The sequence below is a fragment of the Rutidosis leptorrhynchoides genome, chromosome 4 (genome assembly GCF_046630445.1).
Source record: "Rutidosis leptorrhynchoides isolate AG116_Rl617_1_P2 chromosome 4, CSIRO_AGI_Rlap_v1, whole genome shotgun sequence".
Taxonomy (NCBI): domain Eukaryota; kingdom Viridiplantae; phylum Streptophyta; class Magnoliopsida; order Asterales; family Asteraceae; genus Rutidosis; species Rutidosis leptorrhynchoides.
In genome coordinates, this window is record NC_092336.1 from 22248154 (window position 1) to 22273990 (window position 25837).

Sequence of the window (25837 nt, forward strand, 5' to 3'; positions counted from 1 at the left end):
TTTATATTTTTCTGTTTTATATTTTTTGTTTTAATAATTAAATAAAATATTTATATAAATTATATAAAAACTTATGTTTTAAAAACTAAAATTAAAATAGAAATAAAATCTTAAAAATAGATTTATATATATATATATATTTTTCGGTTTATTTTTTTTAAATAAACACAAAATATTTAAATAAAACTTATATTTTTATAAAATAAAAATAAAGAAACTTTATAAAACTTAAATATTTAACAAACTCTTAAAAATATTTATATTTTTGTTTTTTCTTTTTATATTTTCGAATATTTAAAACGTATTTTTACAAAAACGTATTTTTATAAAAGTAAACTAAAAATAAAAATCTTTTTTTTATATATATTAGCGTTGCGCTTCCGGCTTTTAAGCTAGATTAAAATCCCCGGCAGCGGCGCCAAAAATACTTGATGTTGTGCGAGGTGTATATAAAATAGCTTATATTTTACTAGGAAAAACTATTAAATACGTTACAATTTTACACAAGATATTTATTTATTTATAGAATGGATATACTTAAACCTTGCTACAACACTTATAGGCAGTGTACCTAATCGTACACTAGTGTAGTTTTTAGTAAGTCCAGTTCGTTCCACAGGGAAAAATCTTTAAACAAAGCTTAACGCTATAGTAGTTTTAATTTATAAAAATAAAAATATATAAATAAGTAATATTATTATTATAAAGGGGGGTTTTTACCGTTTAATGACCGGTTTGTCGATTTTTAAAACTTTAGTCGCAGTTAAAACCTAATGTAAAATATTAAATAAATAAAAGACTTAATTTAAAGCGTAAAGTAAATAACGATAATGAAATTGCAATAAATAAAAGTGCGATAAAATAAAATTGCGATAATTAAAAAGTACGATAATTAAAAGTGCAATTAAATACAATGACAATAAATAAAAATGCGATAATTAGAAGTGCAATTAAATATAAAATAAAGGAAATTAAATATGAAATAAAATAATTATGCTTATTTAAACTTCCGTAATCATGATGTTTGACGTGTTGATTTTAGTTTTATGCCCATGGGTTAATTGTCCTTTGTCCTGGATTATTTAATATGTTCGTCTGGTTTTTGTCCATAACAGTGATAATCTCCGAGATTCAATCTCAAAGCTTTAGTTGGATCTCAAACCGTTCGCGAAAGAAAACACCAATCGATTGGCATCAATGGCTACTCAACCCGTCATTTTACGTGTTACCTCCTTCAAACCGCATAGGTGTCGGTTAACATGTCTTAATTTAAATCGGGTAGTGTTCGTTATTCTATTTAGCATATGTGGGTTAGATTAAATGGGTTGGTTGTGTGTCAACTTTGTCACCGCTTGATCGGCACGGTTGCCCCCTCCTTCCCCGCTTGTGTTTTTTACTCAAGTTCGTCCCTCATAGTGTTATCTAGTCTACGTCTCTTCCGATCATATAGTTTAGATAATTATCCCATATCTTTCTTGTCTGTTCCGATTGTTTATAACATTGTATAGATGCATATAGGGACTTGTATTGATATATTCCATATAATAATAATACTTTTTGCTTTTCAAAAAAAAAAAAAAAAAAAAATATTGAAGTTTTTGTTTATGTTAAACGATAACAAGTTGATTTAATTCATTTGTATTTTTTATTTAAAATAATTATCAAACAGCTTATTGCTATTCAGAATTGAATTCATTCAGAAGTTTTGAATCATTCAGTGCTTAATTATTCAGATTTATCAAATGCACCCTTAAAATTACACTAAATTATCCTCGACGACGAACGGAGTTTACAAAGACGTGCGATAAAGGTTATAAGACTTTTTATTTATGATTGTAAAAAACTTGGTTTTTATTGTGTTTTGATTTTACTTTTAAAAAATTTAATGATTATGTATGTTTTCTTACAATCATTTTTAGTTAAGTTTTTTTAATAAGCCCGTGATTTCACGATTCTTTAAACTAGTATAATTATATAATGCTAACAGATTTAGGTCCTAATTTTGGCATTGGCGCCGGTTGTGGTGTTAGTTTCGGCGTCGGACTCATCGGAGGTATTATATATTTACTCATTTGACTCGATTCGATTCGATTCGATTCGATTATTTTTCATTTCTACTGGAGTTATTAGGACATTATATTAAGCTATTCTATGTTAGGGTTATGTTAGGGAAATTATGCGTGAAGTAGCCATATCCGTTTGTCGAATTGTTTCCTTACGGTAACCAATAATAATTGCAGTACTATCTGGGCCAAATTCATTCCTCCTAAAATAAACGTGTTCATGTGGCGATTAGCTCAAGACAAGCTTCCCACAGGTGGAAATTTATCTTTGAAAGAGATTGAGATCGAATTATCGTATGTCCGATATGCAATTACGGTGTAGATAATAGCAATCATGTTTACTTTGCTTGTGACATTGCTTCCATAGTTTGGAAATGTCTTCGTGTTTGGACGAGCTGCAACATGCCTCCTTTCACTAGCCTATCAGACGTGCTTTAATGAAATGAAAGAAATCAGAGCAAATTGCCGGAAGGGTAAATGCTTATGACGAGAATAGGAAACACTCCGATGTCGGGAACTTATTTAGTGGGACATGGCGGCAGTCTCGCTACACAGTAAGTGTTGCATGCCTGTATCTGTCGCTATGCTTAGTCTTTGATATAGATTTTGTCAGCTATGTGTTTGTTTATTTAAGTTTTACTTTATATGATCATACCTTGCTAATTGATCTCTCTTGGATATTTGTAGTGCTTTTATGGGAAGAAGGTTTGATCCCATTTGGATGTACCTAATCCCATTTGAAAATTTGCATTTTTTTTTTTTAACAGAAGTCAAACTGCAAATATATAAAAAAAAAATTACAATAAACGACGTTCACGGTACATCAAAATGACAAGTGGAAGTGTTCTAAAAATTGTAAAATATATGTATTTTAATTATATTACAACCCAAGAGGTCACGCAATTCGCCAGTATTTGGTAAAACTACTAACCTGCGTATTCACACCGTAAGCAACCGGGTGTTCCCACCTGTTGCTCTTCATATTACAAACACTTAGGGTTACTCTTGATCCTGCAAAATGAGTGTGCCAGTAAGTAATAGGTCAAATTTTGTTAAGGTCAAAACACAATATTTTATATGCAACTGAAAATTGGTTTGTTTTGGTTCAGGCTAGACCCACCCCGCAATAGTAACTACTTTATGCTTGTATATGTCTAATTTATTAGCTAAACAGAATTACACAAACTATATTTCAAAAGAGTGAACTTTGAGTAGATACTCGACACTGTCCCATGAAACGAATTCCTTGGATTTACTGATATTTTACTACTATACGATCAGGTATACTTGCCTAGTTGTGTTTAGTCATTTAATCTTTTAGTTTTGGCTGTTATAAACTTATATAACTGATTTAACACATAACGTATATATGTGCGGGGTGATTTTTTTTAGAACGACAACTCACACACCCGACACAAATTTATTCACGAATATGCCCACTACGGGGTTTGAACTCCCAACCACTTTGGTTGAAAGGCTCTTCGAATACCGCTAGCCTTTGGTATGTGTGGGGTGATTGAATAGATTCTCGAAGGCTACGAGACTTTTGCAGCAAGAAAATGCTAACAGAAATAAATTTCAATCATGGGGCCGTTTTGGTGGTTGAATGTAGATAATGAAAAGCTACGTGTCGATTTGCAAGTAGTTTATTGCAAGTAGCTTAGTGTATGAAAACTACTGATTTGTAATGCTTGAATGAATGGATTGTTGATTTTGTTGTTTGATACTTTGAATTATACGACAAATATTCTACTTTCAAGTCAACAACAATATAATCTGTATACTCCGAATAATATAAATATTGTAACACTAGATCGATCGAGAACCCCAGTTTGATCTAAAGAAGTAGGTGACGAGCCATGGATGATGATGATGAGGAAATGGTGATAATTGGGGCAGGTATTTGCGGGCTAGCGACAGCTGTGGCACTTAATAAAAAAGGAATAAAAAGTGTAGTAATGGAGAAATCAGAGAGTCTGAGAAACGTCACCGGAGCCGCAATCGGAATCCGCCAAAATGGTTGGCGAGCTCTCGATCAGCTTGGCGTTGCCGACATCCTCCGCCCTACTGCTATTTCTCTTCAGAGGTTCCTCTAGTTGTTTTTATCAAACATTGAAACACTAGTTAGAATATGTTATTGCTTCATTAATAAATGTATCTTTGGAGTGTCTTAAGGTTGTTGTTAAGTCACTAACATGCTTTCATGACTAGCAACTTAAAACATCTTGTCGGTTGCATGTTGTTATCATCGATCTTACCCTTAACGTATTAACATTACTAGTAACATGTCATAATACTTGTCTAGGGAACGAATGGTATTACTCAAGGAGGGGAAACAACAGCAGAGTTCAATGTAAGTTACCATTATACAGATCAAAACATTTTATTGTCTCTAACATTATAAATTTAATTAGGAAAAATGGGCTCTTTGATTTCATTCGTGATGTGTCATTTAATGTTAGGAAGAGGGGATCGCCTGGACGTTGGGAGATATAAATTTGAGAGAAAAACAACTCTATTACTCACAAGAATAGATTTACAGAGTATTACAAAACTCTTACAAAAAAAACTCTCAAGCTCACACACACTCTCTAGGTTGTGATTACACTTCTCTGAATGATTTGGGATGATTTACAACTGAGGTTTGCACCTCTATTTATAGTAAAAATTCTATGGCGGTGGAATGGTGTGAACGGAGAAAGTTGGCGGCCGTCATCATCATCAACTTTGCTACCTCCATATGAGTTGTCAAGATTGCCTACTTTGAATATCTAGAAGGTGGGCTTCTAGATTGTAGGCTGGAAATCTTCAATTCTCCCCCTCCAGCCGAATCCACAAACATTCCAGTTATGTCTCTGCATAACTCCAACTTCTCTCGAGTCACCACCTTTGTTAACATATCCGCAGGATTCTCCTTTGTATGGATCTTCACTAGTCTCAACAGTTGTCGATCAATTACCTCGCGTATCCAATGATAGCGAATATCAATATGTTTTGTACGAGAATGGTACATGGAGTTCTTGCTCAAATCTATAGCACTTTGACTGTCACAATATACCTTGTACTCCTTTTGCTTGATTCCAAATTCTTGAAGATAACGCTTTAACCACAACATTTCTTTTCCAGCTTCTGCGGCAGCAATATACTCTGCTTCAGTTGTGGATAATGCAACACACCTCTGTAGTCTTGACTGCCATGAAACAGCTCCCCCTGCAAAAGTGTAAATGAATCCTGAAGTAGATTTCCTACTATCAGGATCTCTGGCCATATCCGCATCTGTATAGCCTTCCAAGATTGGATCAGCTCCCCCGTAAGAAAGACATAGATTCTTTGTACCTTTAAGATATCTGAGAATCCATTTTACCGCCTCCCAATGCTCTGTTCCGGGGTTCGAGAGAAAACGACTCACCGTTCCCACTGCATGAGCAATATCGGGCCTTGTACACACCATCGCATACATCAAACTTCCAACTGCTGAAGAATATGGTACTGAAGACATCTCCCCGATCTCTTCCTTGGATGAGGGACAAGAACTCTTGCTTAACTTGAAATGATTAGCTAATGGAATGCTAACAGGTTTGGCATTGTTCATATTGAAACGTGAAAGCACTCGTTCAATATACTTCTCCTGAGATAGCCATAACCTTTTATTCTTCCTATCTCGGGTTATCTGCATTCCTAAAATCTGTTGAGCCTGTCCTAAGTCTTTCATGTCAAAAGACTTAGAGAGTTCCTTCTTCAGCTGGTTGATCTTCGTTACGTCTTTCCCTACGATCAAAATATCGTCTACATAAAGTAGAAGAGCAACGAAATCTCCTTCAGAAAACTTCTGAATGTAGACACACTCATCTGCTGCAGTTTTCTTGTACCCGTGACTCACCATGCACGAGTCAAACTTCTTGTACCACTGCCTAGGTGCCTGCTTCAAGCCGTACAAACTTTTCTTCAGCTTGCATACGAGGTTATCTCCTGAAACCTCAAAACCTTCTGGCTGCTCCATGTAAATTTCTTCATGTAAATCTCCATGAAGAAAAGCTGTCTTTACATCCATCTGTTCAAGCTCCAAGTTCATACTTGCGACCAATCCAAGTATGACTCTAATTGAAGTCATCTTGACTACTGGTGAAAATATCTCGTCAAAATCAATCCCTTTCTTCTGTTGGAATCCTTTGACTACAAGTCGTGCTTTGTATTTCACCACTTTTCCACTACCATCCTTTTTCAGCTTGAACACCCATTTATTTTTTAGTGCCTTCTTCCCGCGTGGAAGTTCTACAATCTCGTAAGTTTGATTTTTCTGCAGAGAATCCATCTCATCCTGCATTGCGAGCAACCATTTTTCTTTATCCTTATGAGTTACTGCTTCATGAAAACTCTCCGGTTCTCCATCTTCAGTAAGTAGAAGGTACTCGGATTCTGGATATCTACTCAATGGAATCCGACCTCGTTCAGATCTACGAACTTCTGGAACATTCTGAGGAGATCCACCATCATCTTGACCTTGTGATGGTGCTGGAACGTCTGGCAGATGGGGTTGTGGCTCCCCCTGCTCAGCACCGTCATTTTCCTCATTATCTTCTACTTCTGGCATTTCTTCTTGCACTGAAAATTCATTTCTCATGAATGATTCCGTTGTTGCCTCTGGCACCTGAGCAGCAACATTTGACTTCTGAGATATTGTGGGTTTTTCAATATCTTCTATTGTCTGGCTTTCATGGAACACCACGTCCCTACTTCTGATCACCTTTTTCTCCTTTGGATCCCATAATCTGTATCCAAATTCTTCATCTCCATAGCCTATGAATATGCATGGAGTGGTCCTTGCATCCAGCTTCTTCCTGAGCTCCTTGGATACATGTGCGTACGCCAAACATCCAAATACTCTTAAGTGAGAGTATGATGGATCCTTTCCAGACCAAAGTTTCTCCGGAACTTCAAAATTCAGTGGTACTGATGGAGATCGGTTGATCAAATAACAAGCGGCTCTGACTGCTTCTCCCCAGAATGGCTTTGGCAGCTTAGCCATACTGAGCATGCTCCGAACACGTTCCATGATTGTTCGGTTCATTCTTTCTGCTATACCATTATGTTGAGGGGTACGTGGGACCGTCTTCTCATGTCGGATGCCATATGATCTGCAATAGGCATCGAACTGTCTGGAAGAGTATTCACCGCCGTTGTCGGATCGAAGACACTTTAACTTCTTTCCTGTCTGACGTTCTACCATGACATGGAACTATTTGAAGTAATCGAACACCTTGTCCTTCATTCGTAAGAAATATACCCACACCTTTCGAGAAGTATCATCGATAAACGTCAGAAAGTATCGATTGCCGCCAATTGATTCAACCTCCAAGGGACCGCAAACATCAGAGTGTACCAGACTGAGTAACTCTGATTTTTTCGTTGAAGAGGAATTAAATGAGACTCTATGCTGCTTACCAAACAGACAATGATTGCAAGGATCTAGTGCAGCATCCTTGTCTACATTGATAAGCTCCTTCTTTATTAGGGTAAACAACCCTTTCTCACTCATGTGACCGAGTCTCTGGTGCCATAAATTTTGTGAAGCCTCCTTTTCTGCAACATTAATACTGTCTGTGCAGATCTTCACATGAGTCTTGTACAGTGTGCCACAAATGTGTCCTCGAGCGACTATCATAGCGCCTCTTGACAATTTCCATGTGTCTTTACTGAAATGACTATCATAGCCCTGTTTGTCGAGAGCTATCCCAGAAAGTAAATTCAGCCGAAGATCTGGCACATGGCGGACATCCTTCAGAGTGATTGTGCTCCCAGAACTTGTCTTTATCCTGACATCTCCAATTCCGACAATCTCAGCGAAACTGGAATTTCCCATCTTCACAACTCCAAAGTCACCAGCTTTGTATGTTGTGAAGTATTCCTTGTATGGAGTCACGTGGTAGGAAGCTGCAGTATCTACCACCCATTCTGTTTCTTCTCGTGAGACGTGAAGGCATGTCTCATCATGGGTTGAACAATAAGCTACATCACCAGAGATAGTCACTAATGTTTCTCCACCCTTATTCTTCGGCTGTAAACTGCTTTGACCTTGTTCCTCTTTTAATCTATAGCAGTTCTTCTTCATATGTCCCTCTAATCCACAATGATGGCATTTATATGTTGGTTTTCTGCCATCAGCTGACCTGCCCCTGCTCTTGCTTCTGCCTCTCCATTTATTTTTGCTACTCATTCGCTGTCTCCCCCGATTCTCTGTGACAAAGGCATGGGTCTGATCTGTGCCCATGTCTTTTCTCCTTGCCTCTTCACTGAATAGGGCATCCTTGACCATTGGCATGGTAAGTTTGCCATTCGGGGCTGAGTTGCTGAGTGTTACTACCAGCGTTTCCCAACTATCGGGAAGGGAACTAAGTAGCAGTAGCGCCTGAACTTCATCGCCAAGCGGCATCTCTACAGACGATAACTGGTTGACCAAGCTCTGGAACTCACTGGTATGCTCGGCAACTGAAGTTCCACTTTTGAGCTTCATGTTGACTAAACGCCTCATCAGCAGGGCTTTATTCCGCGCAGTCTTGGCCTGGTACATGTCCTCCAACTTTTTCCAGAGGACATATGCGTCTGTCTCTTGTGCAACATGGTGGAAGACACTATGATCAATCCATTGACGGATCTGACCAATAGTTTTTCGGTTTGATTTCTTCCACTCTTTCTCTTTGGCAGAATCAGGGTTTATACCCTTCAATTCAATAGGATCGAACAAATCCTTACAGCTGAGGAGATCTTCCATTCGAGGTTTCCACAGCGTGTAGTTTGTGGCTGTGAGCATAATCATAGCTCCGAAAGATGATGTTGACTCTTCTGTGGACATTATCACCTTACAAATAATTTTTCAACACAAACGGGGTTGAATTGTAGAAAACAGAGATCACCGTTACGTCCGGAACGGTTGAAAATGGTGGAATAGACACTTCGCGACTTAAATTCCACTTACGGGGCAAAATTATAATTTTTATAAACTTCAGGGACCAAGAATGAAATTCTGAAAATTTCAGGGACCAAATTGTAAAATTTCAGAATTGCTACAGTACCGCTACAGTACCGCTACAGTACTGCTACAGTACTGAGACAGTGACTTGCTACAGTACCGCCAGCTGCTACAGTGAATTGCTACAGTGATCGTCTTCTCCGGCAAAAATTCCGGCACCGGTCGTCTTCTCCGGCGAAATTCCGGCGAGTTGACCAAACTTTGACCGAGTTTTCTGGGCTCGTTATAACTCCGTTTAAGTCGCCATTTTTTGCGTTGGACTCGGTTCGACGAGACGAATCCAATGGTACACTCAAAATTGAATTTTGAGAAAACTTCCGAAAACCCAAAAACTCAACCAACGTCTCTAACCTGGCTCTGATACCACTTGTTAGGAAGAGGGGATCGCCTGGACGTTGGGAGATATAAATTTGAGAGAAAAACAACTCTATTACTCACAAGAATAGATTTACAGAGTATTACAAAACTCTTACAAAAAAAAACTCTCAAGCTCACACACACTCTCTAGGTTGTGATTACACTTCTCTGAATGATTTGGGATGATTTACAACTGAGGTTTGCACCTCTATTTATAGTAAAAATTCTATGGCGGTGGAATGGTGTGAACGGAGAATGTTGGCGACCGTCATCATCATCAACTTTGCTACCTCCATATGAGTTGTCAAGGTTGCCTACTTTGAATATCTAGAAGGTGGGCTTCTAGATTGTAGGCTGGAAATCTTCAATTAATTGGTATTATAATAGAGGTCGTAAGCGTATTAGTTGGAACGTCTCGCTTCAAAAGCCTTTGTAGTTTTGTAATCTTCTTTTTCCCCAGCTTCTCGCTCGGGGTTATCTAATAAAATTTCAGCCGTTCAAAAGAAGAAGAAAAAAAGTAATTAAATTAATTTTATCACCTTTCAGACAACTTCCACTTGTCATTTTTGTTTAAGGAGTTTCTCTTATGTTGTTAGTTGATTTAATGGACAATATAGGATTGGCGAAACTCGTTGCTTAAGAAGAAAGGACTTATTAAACACTCTGTATGATGCCCTTCCTCCAGATACAGTAAAGTTCGGTTGCCAACTTAAATCAATAAAATTGAACCTGACTACTAACAAACCAGTTCTTCGGTTCATCAATGGAAGGTCTATCATTGCCAAGGTATTAACCTTAATTATTATTAACTACACATATAAATTGTAACAACACGTCCACATCGGACTATGAAAGAAATTGTGTGTCCTTTTTAAGCTTAAAATAGTAATAACTAACTAATACGCAATATCTATTATTTTTAATTGAAACCTGATAATATTTCAAATTAGTCCATTGTTTTAGCTTTGAGGATTTTGATTAAACAATCATTGGATCCTAATACTTGTTGATGCTCACACATAGGTTGTGATTGGATGTGAAGGAGGCAGGTCGATTGTTGCCGAATATCTTAACGTCAAGCCTACAAAGATGTTTCCGTCATGTAATGTTAGAGGCGTAACAAACTGCCCAAATGGTCATTCATTCGACGCCGAATTCGTTCGTTTCAGAAGTGACAACAATCTTGTAGGAAGAATACCGATTGATGATAAATCGGTTTACTGGTTTTGTGGCCATCCCTATATTCCTGGAGGTTGTTGTTGGGAAATTACGGCCTCACTAATTCTCAACAAACGCCCAATGAAAAATAGTAAAGAAATAAGAACAATACACAATACAAGATTTAACGTGGAAACTCCAAAACAGGAGAAAAACCACCGGCCCCCCAAAGAGAGAAATACACTATATCACAAATTGTTACAATGATATAGACGACTCTTTTAAGTCAACTACACTCTCCAAAATATTTAACTAATACAACTCTCAAATAAGGGTAAGAAAGAAAGAAAGAAATAATCAAATACTTAAAGTGTATTTATTGGTGCAATTTGAAAGTAATCTCATAAGCTCCTTTTATAACCAAAGAGATTACTTCCCACTCTTTCCATCCACTTATGTGGGACTAAGCAAAAAACATTTCTTCTATTAGCCAAAATATCAAACCAACAAATCTCCACCTTTTGGATAGAAGAAGATAACCATGCTTCCACATTGCAAGGATAACCGATGTAGACGCTTCTTCGACGACAACTTCAAGATCCTCATCTTCATGTCGTTGACATTATCTCCCAAGAGACAAAACTTGCATCTTCATCGAACATTGTCAAGACCCGACAATCATTGTCATCACAGACAATCATAACTCTTAACAAGAATTATCATACTCCACCATTAAGAGTATAACACTTAGAATATCACATTCCAAGCATTTCACCTCGGCACATGTTGTTGAACAACCAGCTGAAACTTTATGGTGCAACTTCCTGTTTGGCTTTCCCTGGAAGTTTCATCAGCAACAACATCAGTTTCCACCACACAACCTGCATCAATGCCAAACCAATGCCCATGTGCAATTGTGGAATCGCTAACGAACATCCCTTTTCATGGTGGCGCGGACACACCATGAGGATGGTGTGACTTCAGAGGAATTCGTCACTCTCCGTAACAACGGAGACAATGTTAGCGTCTTTGGAGCCATTTGCCGGATTAGCTCCACCTGGACAATTAACCCTTACATGCCCAGTCTTCCCGCACCTCCAGCATACCAGATTCTTCCCAGAGTTTCTCTTTCGCCTATCCGAACACAACACTATCGTATCTCCTGATGACGAGACCCCGTTACCTTCCAGTCTTTTCTCCTCGGATAGGAGCTTGCTAGTAACGTCTTCAAACTTCAGAGTTTTCTTCTCATACATCAAAATAGGTTTCATGTGTTCATAAGACGATGATAAAGATAATATCAACCTCAAAGCTTTATCTTCATCAACCGTTTTAACTCCAATAGCCTCCAATTCTGAAACAATACCGTTAAGAATACTTAGATGATCTGAAATCTTTGAACCCCCATCCATACGCAGAGTATGAAATTGTTCTTTAAGACACAACCGATTTGAGATGCCCTTGCACTGGTACAACTGCTCTAGTTTAACCCAAAGCTCCTTTGCCGTTGATAACCCGTGCACATTTGCAAGCACGTTCTTTGCAAGACACAAACGAATCGCACTTGCTGCCCTCAAATCCATATCATCTCATTCTTCTTCATCAAACTTATTGCTAGAATCACTGCCGGGAACAAAGGTGGGTTTACCTTTCAATGCCTTGCGTAACCCGGACTGAATCAACACATCCTTGACTTGAACCTGACATAAGCCAAAATTGATCATCCCATAAAATTTCTCTACATCAAACCTCATTGGACTGAACTTTGACATCGTATCCGTATCCTATAAACAACACTTTATCTGATTTTGTTCACGTTTCGAATAGCCAAAGATGTAGCAGGTAGCCAGGACCCTTTAAATCGGAAATCCATAACTCGTCACTAACAAATCCAACTATTACTACGAATCAGAAAAAATATTGTCTAACCAGATACCATGTACGATCAATAGAACTCGTTTATGATGTGGACGATCCACTCCCGTGGCAACCACAAAGCATACTCCGACTCCTATAACCGAGACCCCCGTCAAACCTGACGCTCTGATACCAGTTGTTGGGAAATTACGGCCTCACTAATTCTCAACAAACGCCCAATGAAAAACAGTCAAGAAATAAGAACAATACACAACACAAGATTTAACGTGGAAACTCCAAAACAGGAGAAAAACCACCGGCCCCCAAAGAGAGAAATACACTATATAACAAATTGTTACAATGATATAGACGACTCTCTTAAGCCAACTACACTCTCCAAAATATTTAACTAATACAACTCTCAAACAAGGGTAAGAAAGAAAGAAAGAAATAATCAAATACTTAAAGTGTATTGATTGGTGCAATTTGGAAATAATCCCATAAGCTCCTTTTATAACCAAAGAGATTACTTCCCACTCTTTCCATCCACCGATGTGGGACTAAGCAAAAAACATTTCTTCCATTAGTCAAAAAATCAAACCAACAGTTGTTTGATTACCATCATCTTTAAATATTCATATTTTTGATATTCAGTTTGTGTACATAGTTTTCAGTTATGGTGAACGTGTAGATGAAAGAATTTGGGAAGATTCAGAGGTAATTCGTCAATCAACGCTAAAGTTACTAAGCGGTTATCCTCAACAAATTCAGGACATGATTGAGAATGCAGACACGGAGTCATTGATTTTTTCAAAACTAAGATATCGCGCACCATGGGACTTGTTAACTGGAACATTTTGTAAAGGAACAGTGACGGTTGCTGGTGATGCGATGCATGTGATGGGTCCGTTTTTGGGTCAGGGTGGTTCAGCCGGGTTAGAAGACGCAGTGGTGCCGGCTAGAAACATGGCTCAGTTGGGTTTGGATAGTGAGAGAAAGATAACAGTCAAAGGAGTTGAGGAAGCGTTTAATATGTACGTAAAACAACGAAGAATGAGAGTGGTTCGTTTATCGTTGCAAACTTACGTTACAGGGATGCTAGTTGTTTCATCAGGACTAAAAAAGGTTGCATTTGTCATGTTATTGGCTGTTCTCTTTAGCAACAAAAATGGTCATGTTGATTACGATTGTGGTGGTCTTTAATGGGTTCAAACATCAAGGGGCATTTGATCCAACTAAAATTGATGTACTATTTGTAACCATTATTCATATAAATATGTTTATTTGCATTGCTTTCTTTGCTCTTTTGTTTCCATGTCCTAACGGTTATGTTCGTGATAAAAAAAAATATTGAACGTAACTATTAGTGCTACGTTAAGATTACCATATTAAAGTTTTAAAACTCATTTTAATTATTAATTTTGAATACGGGTTATCTTTATTTCATTTTGCTAATAATGTTTCTGTCAATAAATCATTATTAAGTTATAAATGTTATAATAATAATAATAATATAGATATGGATAGTCAATTTTGGTGTATACATATAGTCAATTTTGGTACACAAAGTATGTATTTTTATATTGAGATTTTAGGCTATAAATACTCATGAATGCAAGCATTAAACTTGCACCATTTCTCACACTTACAAAGTGTTTCTTTCTTTCTCTCCATTATCATCTTTGTTCTTACACTTCATTATTAGTATTCTAAATCAAGAATCAAATCACTAAAGGTAGTTATAAGCCTACTGAATTATAACATCAAGAATCAAACCACTAAAGGTAGTTATAAGCCTACTGAATTATAACATCAAGAATCAAACCACTAAAGGTAGTTATAAGCCTACTGAATTATAACACGTTATCAGCACGATAATCTTAATACTAAATATGGTTGGCTCTGCCACCAAAATGATATATGGTCGGTTATACCACCAAAATGATATATGGTCGGTTATACCACCAAAATGATATATGGTCGGTTATACCACCAGAATGATATAGGTCGGTTATACCACCTGAAAAAATATATGGTCGACACTGTCGCCAAATTTTCATTTATGTTTACTAATATTTATATTTTTGTTATATAACATTTATTTATGATTGCTTACACATGGTCGACACTGTCACCTACTTATCATTTATGTTATATTAAATTTATGTTTAATGTTTATATACTTATGAATATAAATTGACTCTAATTTATCATGATGTTTGTTTTAATTTTTGATAATAGAAAATGTCGAATCTGGAAAAGCTTAAATTTACTCCTTTAGAATCAACTGGAAACAACTACATGCCATGGGTTATAAAAGTAAAAATGCATCTTAAATCAATGGGCATTCTTGAAACCATAAATGAAAACAACACTTGTTCTGAAAAAGAACAAGCTACGGCATGTTGCTTTATTCATCAACATATTGATGAATGCTTACAAAATAATTATGTGACTGTAGAAGATCCCCATGTTTTATGGGAAGGTCTCAAAAGCAGATTCAATAATCAAAGAGAAATTTTACTTCCAGCTGCAATGGAACAATGGAGAACATTAAGGTTCCAAGACTTTAAGAAAGTAAATGAATACAGCTCAGCTCTGTATAATACATGTTCACAACTTAAATTCTGTGGACATGAAATTAGTGATGCAGACATGATGGAGAAAACTTTCTCCACAATGAATGCTGCAAACATCACAGTGCAAAGAAATTTGAGAATGCTAAAGTTCAAAACATATCCTGAACTTCATTCATATCTCTTAGTTGCAGAGCAAAATGATGAGCTATTAATGAAAAATCAGCAATCCCGTCCTACTGGTACACTTGCAATCCCTGAAGCAAATACTGCAAATAATTATAAACAGGGACAAGGACGCGGGCAAGGTCGTGGTTATAATAACCATCACCATCATCATGCCAAAAGCCATAACTATGGTAGAAACCATCCTTATGGTAATGGTAATGGGCGTGGACGTGGTCGTGGTCGTGGCCGTGGTGGTCAAAGAAATAGTAATCCACGAAAATATAAATATCAACCACAAAACAAGCCCATTAAACAAGATGTTGAAGAAAATTCTTCTAAAAATTCTGAAGAATCTTGCTACAGATGTGGTAGAATGGGCCACTGGGCTAATACTTGCCGAACATCTAAACATCTTGTTAAGATGTATCAGGATTCGCTGAAAGGTAAAGAAAAGGAAGTAAATTTTGTGGATAATATTGATCCAACAGTCACTGAGAAACCATCTGATTTATATGAAGATTTCTTGAATGTTTAAGTTGTGTGTCTTTTGAAAAATAAACGATTTAATATCGTCTGTCTTTGTCATTATGTTTGCTAAATGTTTCAGTACTATCTATTTGCGTTTAAAATATTGTGTAATATTAATGTACTCACTATTTATTTCTTATATATGAAGTTCAATATGAATTTTGCTGGAATACAACATCAATCAAGTGGTGGAGATCTCTGTATAGCAGACAGTGGAACTACACACACTATACTTAAATCCGAGAAATATTTTATTGATCTAAAACCAACGGAAGGAACTATACATACAATATCAGGACCTGCTAACTTGATAAAAGGGATAGGAAAGGCAAATTTCATACTACCAAATGGTACAAAATTTTTAATAAATGATGCCTTATTTTCTCCCAAGTCAAGCAGAAATTTATTGAGTTTCTCCGACATATACCTTAACGGGTATGATTATCAGTCAGTGACAACAGAAAATGAGAAATATTTAAGTATCACTGACAAGAGTCATGTGGTTGAAAAACTGCCAAGACTTAGTTCTGGATTACATTATACACATATAAATGTACCAGAAATACATATGGTAGTTAACGAAAAATATATTGATCCTGGTGTATTCAGTTTATGGCATAACAGATTAGGCCATCCAGGATCAACAATGATGAAAAGGATTATTGAATGTACTCATGGACATCCACTAAAGGATAGAAAAATCCATCATGATACAATGGTTCCATGTACATCTTGCTCTCTTGGAAAATTGATAACTAGACCCTCACCACTTAAGGTTGAGAAAGAATCACCAATGTTTCTTGAAAGAATTCAAGGTGATATATGTGGACCAATTCATCCACCATGTGGACCATTTAGATATTTCATGGTTCTAATAGACGCATCTAGCAGATGGTCTCATGTTTGTCTGTTATCAAGCCGTAATGTGGCATTTGCAAAATTTCTTGCCCAAATTATTAAATTGAGAGCTCATTTTCCTGATTACACCATTAAAAGGGTGAGACTTGATAATGCTGGTGAATTTACATCTCAAGCATTTAATGACTATTGCATGTCTATAGGAATTGTTGTTGAACATTCTGTTGCTCATGTGCATACACAAAATGGTTTAGCCGAGTCATTGATTAAACGTTTACAGTTAATCGCTAGACCATTGATAATGAGAACAAAACTCCCTGTATCTATATGGGGTCATGCAATTTTACATGCTGCTGCATTGATTCGCATCAGACCAAGTGCAAGTCATAAATATTCCCCCCTACAACTTGCTTTTGGTCAAGAGCCAAATATTTCCCATCTTAGAACATTTGGTTGTGCAGTGTATGTTCCAATTGCGACACCACAACGTACAAAAATGGGTCCTCAAAGGAGGTTGGGAATATATGTTGGATATGAAACATCTTCAATATTAAGGTATATTGAACCTATGACAGGTGACGTTTTTACAGCACGTTTTGCTGATTGTCATTTTAATGAAACATTGTTCCCTAGATTAGGGGGAGAAATGAAAAATAAAGAAAATGATGTTTCATGGTGTGAACCTCAATTAAAGTATCTTGATCCTCGCACAAAAGAATGCGAGACAGAAGTTCAAAAGATAATGCATATACAAGAACTTGCAAATCAATTGCCTGATGCATTTACAGATACAAAAACGGTGACAAAATCATATATACCAGCAGTAAATACTCCAGCTCGAATTGAAATTCCAAAAGCTGGCAATAACGTCACTCATGAATCTTTGCCACGTCAGAAACGTGGAAGACCAATCGGTTCAAAGGATAAAAATCCTCGAAAAAGAAAATCAGCTGATAATGAAGTAAAAGAAAGTGTTCAAGAAGAACCACAAATCAGTACTCCTACTGCAGAGGAGATTGATGATGTCAATACAGAAATTGCAATCAATTATGCATATTCAAAAATATTATGGAACCGAAATGAAATGAAAAATCTTGATGAGAAATTTTCATTTAATGTTGCATATGACATCATGAATAATGATGATGATCCAGAACCAACATCTATGGTTGAATGTCAAAATAGACATGATTGGGCTCAATGGAAAGAAGCAATACGAGCTGAATTAGAATCACTCAATAAAAGAAAAGTTTTCGGATCCATCATTCTCACTCCTAAAGATGTGAAACCTGTAGGATACAGATGGATTTTTGTCCGAAAAAGAAATGAGAAAAATGAAGTTACAAGGTATAAAGCTAGACTTGTAGCTCAAGGTTTTTCTCAAAGACCGGGAATTGATTATGAAGAAACTTATTCTCCTGTTATGGATGCAATTACTTTTAGGTACTTAATCAGTCTGGCAGTTTCTAAAAATTTAGAAATGCATCTCATGGATGTTGTGACTGCTTATCTATATGGATCACTTGATAGTGATATATATATGAAGATACCTGAAGGATTTAAGGTACCAGAAGCATCAAATGCAAAACCCAAAGAAATGTATTCGATTAAATTACAAAGATCTTTATATGGGTTAAAACAATCGGGACGTATGTGGTATAACCGATTAAGTGATTACTTGATAAGCAAAGGGTATACAAATAATCTTACTTGCCCTTGTGTTTTCATTAAGAAAACAACATCCGGATATGTGATCATAGCTGTTTATGTTGATGATCTTAACATCATAGGTACAAATAAAGAGATCCATGAAGCCATTCAACTTCTAAAGAAAGAATTTGAAATGAAAGATCTCGGAAAAACCAAGTATTGCCTTGGTTTACAAATTGAGCATATGCCTAATGGTTTACTTGTACATCAAACAACATATACTGAAAAGATTTTGAAACGTTTCAATATGGACAAGGCAAAACCATTAAGTACTCCTATGGTTGTTAGATCACTCAATGTTGAAGCTGATCCATTTCGTCCATGTGAAGATCAAGAAGACATTCTTGGACCAGAAGTACCATATCTTAGTGCAATTGGAGCTCTTATGTATCTTACAAATTGTACAAGACCTGACATTTCTTTTGCAGTTAATTTGTTGGCAAGGTTCAGCTCTGCTCCTACCAAAAGACACTGGAATGGGATCAAACACATATTTCGATACCTTCGAGGAACTACTGATTTAGGATTATTTTATTCTAACGAATCAAAACAAGATTTGGTTGGTTATGCAGATGCAGGTTATTTATCTGATCCACATAAAGCTAAATCTCAAACTGGATATGTATTCCTAAATGGAGGTACTGCAATATCATGGCGTTCTCAAAAACAAACACTTGTTGCTACATCGTCAAATCATGCCGAAGTGATTGCATTACATTAAGCTACTCGAGAATGTTTTTGGTTGAGATCAATGACACAACTCATTACTGATTCTTGTGGACTAGAACGCGATAAAAGTCCAACAACTATCTATGAAGATAATGCAGCTTGCATAGCACAGATGAAAGAAGGGTATATCAAAAGTGACCGAACAAAACACATACCACCTAGATTCTTCTCATACACTCAAAATCTCATTAAGGACAACCAGATTGAAATGAGATATGTGCAATCTAGCAAAAACTCTGCTGATCTTTTCACGAAAGCACTTTCAACTGCTATTTTCAGAACACACGTTCATAACATTGGCATGAGACATGTTCAAAAGATGTAACAGCTGAAGCGATGTCTACTTGAGGGGGAGTCAACTCCATGCTGCACTCTTTTTCCCTTAGCTAAAGTTTTTTCCCACTGGGTTTTCTTTAGCAAGGTTTTTAACGAGGCAGTAATTTATAGTTGATCTTCAACAAAATAAAATTGCTATCCAAGGGGGAGTGTTATAATAATAATAATAATATAGATATGGATAGTCAATTTTGGTGTATACATATAGTCAATTTTGGTACACAAAGTATGTATTTTTATATTGAGATTTTAGGCTATAAATACTCATGAATGCAAGCATTAAACTTGCACCATTTCTCACACTTACAAAGTGTTTCTTTCTTTCTCTCCATTATCATCTTTGTTCTTACACTTCATTATTAGTATTCTAAATCAAGAATCAAATCACTAAAGGTAGTTATAAGCCTACTGAATTATAACATCAAGAATCAAACCACTAAAGGTAGTTATAAGCCTACTGAATTATAACAATAAAAATGAAATTATGGAACTGATTTATAGCTTTAACTTTCAAAAAATTCATATAAAAAACATATTTAAACCAACAATATAAAGATAGAAAAAGATAGAGCAATAAAATTGCAAGTGGAAGACTCCTGATGTCACCCATAACGTCGACGAAGCGTCATCCCCTACGTCATTCATTTGAAAACAAAATACTACGTAACATAAAATGGATGAAGGGTTGGCCCATTTTTGATTTTTTACTACAAATATTTAGTATGGAGTTCCCTTCAAGTTTTGAACTATATTTATGCATGACTCACTAGTACTGTACAATATTTTAATCCATAAATATAACTAGATGGTGGCCCATAGCCCACTCCGTTGGGCCAAAAACTTGAACCGAAAATATGACATTTAAAAAAAAATACAAAAACGACAAAAGTGTTGACGCTATAATGACGTAGTTGTGACATCATACGGATACTATTCATAGTTGTTGGCTATTATATACGGAGTATATTGTTAATGAGTTTGTTAAAAATTAAAATGGATTTATCATTACCCGAGTTGTATTCATTTGCATCCTTAATTTAAGTTGAGATTCAATGGACAAATTTCAGTCCTTGGATCAAATTTCCATCACATGTTATTGGATTTGACATGCAGAATCACATGTGATTAGATTTTTACAATCACATGTGATTGACTTTTATCGAATTGTACTGATGATGAACAGTAGCGAGCGACAGTCTTCATATGAATTTGAATTTGAGTGATTTTTTGAATCAAACACTTTCAAACTGTGCTTCCTTCACCAAATTTGTTCAAAATCAATCATAAACACTCGTGAATCATTAACTGAAGCTAAATCATCACATAATTCATGATTTAAATAATGAACACAAACAGTTGCAGTTCCCCACAATTTGAAGGTGATGAGAAATCATCTGCAATTGATCTAAGGGCTTAAATTTATCCCTTAGATCTCAACTTAAATTATTGATTCAAAATGAAACTTCTCATCATTACCCATCTATTATTATTAAACTGAAGTTCAAATATTCACATGTAGTCCAAATTTAACTAACCGCTTGTTCTGTTTAATAATACTATTAAAAGATCGATCTATCACAATAGGCACGTCTGATAAAGCTAGCATGAATAAGTGATGGACTAACATAATATTGACTGGCGACTTACTTTCTATTTATCTATTTGATAGGAAACCAGTTATAACAACAATGTTTGTGTTGAAGAAAGTGAGAATTGACGTTATTTGTGAAGTTTAGAAGTGTGACGAGTATAGAGTTCACATACGGTTTTTAATTTTTATTTTGAACAGCAGATCGTGATTGCCAGAGGGACTAAACCATCTACGCGTTTATCTCTCGCAGTTGCATAACCGACCCCAACTGCTGCCTAGGAGGAAACCAACCCAATCTAACGACATGGACGGTAAAACTCCACTTCCCCCACTGCCACTGCAATGCGATGTGCGAAAGGCACTTTTCGGTGGAATTCAAAGGTTAAGGGGCAACTTTGTGTTCAATGCTGCACCTTACGGAAGTCGAACTTCTGACCTCTCACTAAAAGAGACAAATCACTTCCACATGAGCTACGACACAAGGTTAGTTCACATACGATTTGACAAGAATATATACGAGTATATGACATGAAAACATGTTCGAAAACTAAATACTCGTATATGACATAAACATTGGGATCCAATGTTTTGTTTTTTCATAATCATTCATCTATTATATTTTTTTATTGGTCCACTAATATTTTCTTTCATTGGACTTAAAAAAATCGACATTTCTTCACTTTATCAATCAATTAATTATTAATTATTATTATTAATTATTAATTATTATTATTAACCTACATACTAAAACTAGGGGTGTTCATTTTCGGATATCCGAAAATTCGGATAGTGAAAAACCCCATCCGAAATTCGAATCCGAAATTTCGGATATCCGATTTTCGGATATCTGAAATTTCGGATTCGGATATCGGATTATCCGAATATCCGATATTTTTGAAGAACTTCGAATATTTTCGGATAATTTTCCGGATATTCGGATATTTTTCGGATATTTTTCGGATTTTTTCGGATTTTTTAGAAATTTTCGGATATTCGGATATCCGAATATCCGAAAATTTTAAAAACTCCATCCGATATCCGAATCCGAAAAATCGGATATCCGATTTTCGGATATCCGAATTTTCAGATATCCGATTTTTCGGATATTTTCGGATTCGGATTTCGGATAATTCGAATTCGGATTTCGGATTCGGATATTTTGAACACCCCTAACTAAAACACACTAAGCTTTTCGTCGTTTCAATTGTTTAGGATTGTCGTTTTGTATTTGTGTTCACACTTCACACTGTAAACGGTCCATCAACTTTGTCTCAATTTACACAACGACCCCTCAAGTTTACATTTTTAGGGGTAGAAAGTGTAAATATATAATTTTATTATAGTTTTTCGTCGTTTCAATTGTTTAGGATTGTCGTTTTGTATTTGTGTTCACACTTCACACTGTAAACGGTCCATCAACTTTGTCTCAATTTACACAACGACCCCCTCAAGCTTACATTTTTAGGGGTAGAAAGTGTAAATATATAATTTTATTAAAAATAATAAAATTATATATTTACACTTTCTACCTTAATAAAATTATATATTTACACTTTTTACCCCTAAAAAATGTAAACTTGAAGGGGTCGTTGTGAAATTGAGACAAAGTTGATGGACCGTTTACAGTGTGAACACAAACATAAAACGACAATCCTAAACAACTGAAACGACGAAAATCTTAGTGTGTTTTAGTATGTAGGTTAATAATTACAAGAACCTAATTCCACCCGATTTTTTAATTGGTCCTATCTTTTCGCTCGGTGCGAGTTAAATTTCCGATACCACCATTCAACTCCAAATAATTTTACGAACACAACGCGACTAACTATATGCGAAACAGACAACGTTTAAAAAACACTAAATATTTCGGGCTATATTTCATATATATACATAAACGTACAACAAATAACCCAACCTATTAAATATATTAGGTACCAAACAATGTATATCCAAATTCGACCGCACTTTGAATATAACTACAGCAACGCGCGGTCGTATTTTTTTCTAGTTTTAAAGTTATTTTTTAATATTTAAATGGATGGATACTGAAGTAGACCATGACGACATGTGATAACGAAGCGCTATTTTCCATATCCATGTGTGATGTGAGATTACTTATCCATCAATTTAAATATTTATACACAAGCTCTGTATATATATATATATGTATATATGTATATATATGTGACCGTCATATATAGATTTTAAATTCGAGAAGGGAAAAAAAAGATTGGAAAAAGGCATTTGGATATGGATAATAGCAATGATCAAGTGGTGATAATTGGAGCAGGTATTTGTGGGTTGGCAACGGCTGTAGCTCTTGATAAAAAAGGAATAAAAAGTCTAGTACTGGAGAAATCCAAGAGTCTGAGAAACGACACCGGAACTGCAATCGGAATCTGGAATAATGGCTGGCAAGCTCTCCATCAACTCGGTGTCGCCGACATCCTCCGTCGCTCTGCTGTTAACTGTCCAAGGTACCTCGTACCTACCAATTTTCGTTTTTATTGTTTAAATGTTTGAATTAATTAATTAAATTTGCCTCTGTTCCCATTTTTTGTTTTACTCGTAATTATTTTTACTTTATTCAATTTCTCAATTCTATTCTCGGACCTACTAATGTGTCATAAAATACTTCTCGGACATGTGTAGGCAACGAATTGTATCGCTTAACGAGGGGAAACAAGAAGAAGGCTCAACGTAAGTTACTACTCTGTATCAATCAAAACACTTATGTGTCAACATAACATTATACAACACTTGTTTCTCATGTGATGATAACAGGAATGGTGAATTTCGTGCCGTATTGAGGAAGGATATTATTGACTCTCTTTATAATGCCCTTCCTTCGGACACTGTTAAATTTGGTTGCCAACTTGAAACCATAAAATTGGATCAAAATACTAACAAACCAGTTCTTAGATTAGCTGATGGAACTTCAATCATCCCCAAGGTACTAACTTTTTCAGTAATAATCAAACTAAATCGCATAGCCCAACGGTTCCCCATGTACTTTGTGTCATGGAATAGGGAGAGGTCATGAGTTCGATCTTTAGGGATGACATGATTTTCTTTAAATCAATTGAACACCAGCAATGGTGGTATATATTGACCCTATAGGGAGGTTTTACCGGATTCGTTCACGAACCTCTACCCGGACCACTGCCCGAATGGATGTGTTCCCGGGTATCGTCGATCGGGTTCGGGTTTCCGCCCGAACGTGTGTGTCACGTGCAAATGATGAGGGTCGTTGAAATAAATGATCTACTGATGCCAAAAAATTGCTGTTAAAAAAATTGGCATTTTTAAAGAATTTGTCATTTTTTTGAGTGCTAAACTATGAATATCATAATGATAATGATATTTACTTGCTTATGCTATATAGGTTGTAATTGGTTGTGAAGGAGGCAAATCAGTCGTTGCCGAATTTTTCAACCCAAAGCCAACAAAGATGTTTCCGTTATGTGGAATCAGAGGTTTAACGACTTATCCAGATGGTCATCCGTTCGACCATGAGTTTGTTCGTTTCAGGAAAGACAACATCCTCGTGGGACGAATTCCAATGACTGATACTTTGGTTTACTGGTTTTGTGCACACCCCTATATTCTTAAAGGTCCTATGTGCATAATTATCGTGTTATATGTGTGTGGTTTACTGGTTTCGCTAATATTTAAAAAAAAAAATTAACAGATAGAAGAATTTGGGAAGATCAAGAGGTGATTCGTCAAACAACCATGGAGTGGGTAAGCGATTTTCCCAAAGAAGTTCAAGAAATGATCGAAAAAACCGACACAAAAGCGTTATCTTTTGCACGTTTAAGATATCGCACAGCATGGGACTTGTTAACGGGGACATTTAGTAAAGGTACTGTTACAGTTGCTGGTGATGCAATGCATGTGATGGGTCCGTTTTTGGGTCAAGGTGGTTCAGCAGGGTTAGAAGATGCAGTCGTGCTGGCTAGAAATATGGGTCAATTGGGTTTGAATGATGAGGGAAAGTTAATGGTCCAAGGAGTTGGAGAAGCGTTTAAGATGTATGTTAAACAACGAAGGATGAGGGTGGTTAAAGTTTCGTTGCAAACTTACCTCACCGGCATGCTTTTGGGTGCTGCTTCGCGTCTAGAGAAGGTCATGTATTTCGTGTTGTTGTCTCTTCTCTTTAGCAACCCAGTTGGTCATACTGATTATGACTGTGGTGTTCTTTGATGCGTTAGTTTGTGAGTCGTATAATAACTATGGTCTTGGGCTTAAACGTGTTTACAGATAAATTCAGGGCAAAGATAATTATAAGTTGTGTAATGCATTGGATTATGTAAGTTTGATTGTATATGTAAGCATTACTTATTATTTTCAGTTTGTACATGAACTCTCAACATTGTTAAAAAGGCGCCACGATACCACTAGGTCAAAATTTAGTACTCCGTGTTATTTTCTTATTTTTATAGAAATTTATGCAAATGATAAAACTGTTTACATAATGTTGTATGATTATGTTATACATGACATTCACAGTTAAATTAATTTGTATGAATCACAAAGTGGATTACTTGTACAAGGAACGTTTAGTACTCCTATCTAATACCAACTGACATAAATCAAAGCGTATTAGACCAGTGTCATTGGCATAACTTATAAGTTCTTTACATTAAGTTCTCAATAAGTTTTGGAGACACTGAGCTTCCTCAAACCTTCGCCCTCACTCACCCTTTTCAAACGAACGAGTAATTCTAGATGCTTTAAATATTTGTACACTTTGCATTAATGTTTCACATTTAGTTTAATTACAGTGATTTTAAGAAGCGTGTCATGTATGGTACGAGTTCATTCTTTTTACAGTTTTAGGGAGCAAGTGTTGAATTGACGCTGATGTGCCAAAAAG

At 36.1% G+C, this 25837-nt stretch overlaps 3 protein-coding genes across 3 annotated transcripts in view; all 3 read left to right on the forward strand.

The window, feature by feature from the left end:
* Positions 1-3177, forward strand: part of LOC139840486 (monooxygenase 1-like) — a 38900-nt gene extending 35723 nt beyond the window's left edge. Inside the window, exon 5 of the mRNA XM_071830752.1 lies at positions 3173-3177. Coding sequence (XP_071686853.1) covers positions 3173-3177 — 5 coding nt within the window. The remainder of the gene's footprint in view (positions 1-3172) is intronic.
* Positions 3178-3922: 745 nt separating this feature from the next.
* LOC139844102 (monooxygenase 1-like) lies at positions 3923-13665 on the forward strand. The gene is made up of 5 exons (XM_071834315.1): positions 3923-4149; positions 4369-4416; positions 10065-10233; positions 10471-10699; positions 13154-13665. Exons 1-5 carry the CDS (start codon positions 3923-3925, stop codon positions 13663-13665), a joined length of 1185 nt encoding a protein of 394 aa, XP_071690416.1.
* A 9497-nt stretch (positions 13666-23162) lies between these two features.
* On the forward strand, positions 23163-25318 carry LOC139839780 (monooxygenase 1-like). The gene is made up of 5 exons (XM_071829935.1): positions 23163-23435; positions 23611-23658; positions 23743-23911; positions 24344-24572; positions 24650-25318. The coding sequence occupies exons 1-5, from the start codon at positions 23209-23211 to the stop codon at positions 25162-25164; spliced, it is 1188 nt and encodes a 395-aa protein (XP_071686036.1). The 5' UTR covers positions 23163-23208; the 3' UTR covers positions 25165-25318.
* The last annotated feature ends 519 nt before the right edge of the window (positions 25319-25837 follow it).

Coding starts and splice junctions, on each gene's coding strand:
- LOC139839780 (XM_071829935.1), top strand. CDS start 23,209: ATGGATAATAGCAATGATCAAGTGGTGATAATTGGAGCAGGTATTTGT. Junction 23,912..24,343: donor GAACTTCAATCATCCCCAAG/GTACTAACTTTT, acceptor TATGCTATATAG/GTTGTAATTGGTTGTGAAGG. Junction 24,573..24,649: donor ACACCCCTATATTCTTAAAG/GTCCTATGTGCA, acceptor AAAAATTAACAG/ATAGAAGAATTTGGGAAGAT.
- LOC139844102 (XM_071834315.1), top strand. CDS start 3,923: ATGGATGATGATGATGAGGAAATGGTGATAATTGGGGCAGGTATTTGC. Junction 10,234..10,470: donor GAAGGTCTATCATTGCCAAG/GTATTAACCTTA, acceptor GCTCACACATAG/GTTGTGATTGGATGTGAAGG. Junction 10,700..13,153: donor CCATCCCTATATTCCTGGAG/GTTGTTGTTGGG, acceptor GTGAACGTGTAG/ATGAAAGAATTTGGGAAGAT.